Raw genomic sequence first — 2,611 nt, 5'->3', positions numbered from 1 at the left:
TCTCTCTCTCTCTGTCTCTCTCTCTCTCATCAGTTTTTTTTACCGTCTGCTGGCTCTCTTCACGCACTCAGTGTCTGACGTTGACTAGTTGTGTTGAATAACTAAATATTGATATTACAAATTAAGCCACACACACACACACTTCCCCTCTCTCTCTCATGATCATCAGTGATAAGAATTAAGAAGGAATGCTGTTTTAAGCGCAGAAAGGCTTAACCCGACAATTTACGGGGTAAATCCTTCCTACTTCCGGGCTAGGCCCCGCCCATTTTCGGGTTAGGCCCCGCCCAGTCCGAGTACGGATACGGATACAGATAATTCATATGGTTCAACAGATACAGATAATGCTGTACTCGCTCATCTCTAGTAACAACTGATTGGTTGTTTATAGTGAAACATAATCAGAGAACACAATGTTAGGAACACTTTATTTCAGAATGTAAAGGTAAAATCCGCTAATCCGCTGTGTGCCAGACCTATAATGGTGGTGTAATGGATGAAGGTACGACTGTGTATCAAAACAGCCTCTTGCAGTACCTTAGACAGTCAAATTCCATGAATGTTTTGAATAGATGTGAATGAATGGCCATGAAATGTAATTTAGTTCATGATGAAACATTTAAATCATCATTACAGAATTCCCACGAAAGCATTTAGAGCAGTGGTTCTCAACTTGTCTGGCTCCGGGACCTACCCATCACCCCTCAATGACAAGCCGCGACCCAAATCGTCCGGTCAACAGGGGGGGTGCTAGCGGTCGCGGTGCCTGAAAACATGGATGGGCGAGCCGAAAAAAAACCTGACACTCCGCTGTCCCTTCAAAATAAAAGCACAGGATTACTTTTTTTTTTTTTCTGTCGGTCCCACCAGTTGAGAAACACTGATTTAGAGTAATTATTATTCTTTAAGCACATTAGACCATGGACACCTTGCTTCTGCTGGCTAACTTCAATATTAACCTTGCTTTATTCCGGTTACATCTAATCACATAATTCTTTACATTACATGTTATTTAGCTGACGCCTTTATCCAAAGCGACTTACAATAAGTGCATTTCCACCGTAGATAAAAACTCAGAAGAAGAAGTAACTCTTGACCTAACTAAGCCCCATCCCCCCTAATGACTGTTGCTACGTCTGTCAAGCATTCTGTTCTTATTCTTCACATAAGCGGATAATCTGTACCCAAACCATGTAACCATAATTAGATATTGACATGGCCTTTTTTCACACCTTTGACTCAGTCAGGTCCGTACGCCCACCGGCTGGCCTACCAGTTGGCTTTGCTCTGCAGAGGCGTGGTAAGCCAGCACAGAGGATGGTTTGAAGTCCGGTCAGTTGAGCTGCGATCCGTTTAGTTTGGCTGCCTTTAGCACAGTTTTTTTTACATTTCTTTGTCCCATTCCGCTCTAGTCGAACAGTTAGCCCAGCTCTTCGGTCCATTCAATCTTCTATTTCAGGAGCCACTGATTTACTGAGGGAAAAAAAGAAAATTACATGACTAGTGCTGAAAGTATAAAATAAAACAGTAAAGGTGTGCCATTGTAAAAAAGACAAAGCGAGAGACAAAGACAAAGCATGTCCATGAGTAGCGATAACTACAACACAACATTTAATTATAACCACTAGTTAAATGTAGCTTAAGCGCAAGTTCAGTCAGGAAGACAACAACGAGGAAGGACGACTCTGTTCGCCTCCTTTGTTATTACTCCATCAGCTGATTGGGAGGCGTGCACATTTCAGTAACCAATCAGATTCTACACACGGTTTCCTTAAGCCAATCACGTTGTCGCTGTCAATCTCTTTAAAAGTGTTCTCCTCCTCTGTTGGCTGTCAGCTGTCATTTTAGCGTGTAGCTGAAGCGAAGCAAAGCGTTCAATTAGCGGGTCCGGTGTTACACCAAAATCTGTGACCCATCAGAACCTGTGACCGCAGAGGGCCGCTGTTTCACATCGTCTGCTCGTGCGTGCTAGACAATGGAGGGCGAAGAAGAGCGACAACGCAAACGGCGTAAACTTAAGAGCGCCTACGCAAACGGCGCAAAAGAAAGAACTACATATTTAGGGTAACCTTGCTCGCAATTAGCCTCATGGTCACACATTCTGACGGCTGCTGCTTGTCAGATATGGTGACCTCTGAGGTACTGGCTCTGTGAAGACCTCCAAATAAGAAAATATGTTTCCAGAGTAATGTTGAAGAGATGAATTAACAACCCCAAACAATATTTAAGTATAACTCCTTTATCAGCTGTCTGTCAGTAGCTGTCTGTGTCTGCGTTCTGTGATTGGCTGGTAGTCACAGCGCCCCTCCCCTACACACATACTGTTTGTGTTGCTGTGTCCCGCTCGGCTCACACACAGAACACTGAGAAGTGAACAGCTCTCTCTCTCCCTCTCTGTCGTCAGGTTCACGGGTCTTTCGCCATAAATTTAAAGGATTTCTTCGGCTTCAAATTTTTTTTTTTTTACTTCGGTTGTTGTTAATTAGTAGAGTTTAGGTAAACGTGGGGTTTATTAAGACGTGGTTCTTAAGAATGCGTCTCGCGTTGCGTCTCTGCCTGTCGGCCATTTGGCTCGAACAAGTTTTTAGTTTTTTTACTTCACGCACGGACC

At 43.6% G+C, this 2,611-nt stretch overlaps 1 protein-coding gene across 4 annotated transcripts in view; it reads right to left on the bottom strand.

The window, feature by feature from the left end:
* Positions 1–331: 331 nt before the first annotated feature.
* The window catches only part of LOC119220420 (carbonic anhydrase-related protein 10-like), a 57,766-nt gene continuing 55,486 nt past the window's right edge, over positions 332–2,611 (bottom strand). Inside the window, exons 9-10 of one of the 4 annotated variants that reach the window (XR_005120591.2) lie at positions 1,233–1,473; positions 335–816 (exon numbers count right to left, since the gene is read on the bottom strand). Coding sequence is in view for 3 of the 4 variants with exons in the window: in XM_037476444.2 (XP_037332341.1) it covers positions 1,443–1,473 (31 nt within the window). In the remaining variant the exon portion in view is untranslated. Of the gene's footprint in view, positions 1,474–2,611 lie in introns of all 4 variants that reach the window. The other 3 variants (XM_037476444.2, XM_037476443.2, XM_037476442.2) reach the window with 3 other exon arrangements.

The sequence above is a fragment of the Pungitius pungitius genome, chromosome 12 (assembly GCF_949316345.1).
Source record: "Pungitius pungitius chromosome 12, fPunPun2.1, whole genome shotgun sequence".
Taxonomy (NCBI): domain Eukaryota; kingdom Metazoa; phylum Chordata; class Actinopteri; order Perciformes; family Gasterosteidae; genus Pungitius; species Pungitius pungitius.
The sequence above is the reverse complement of the archived record's forward strand: the minus strand, read 5'-3'. Positions and strand labels throughout refer to the sequence as shown.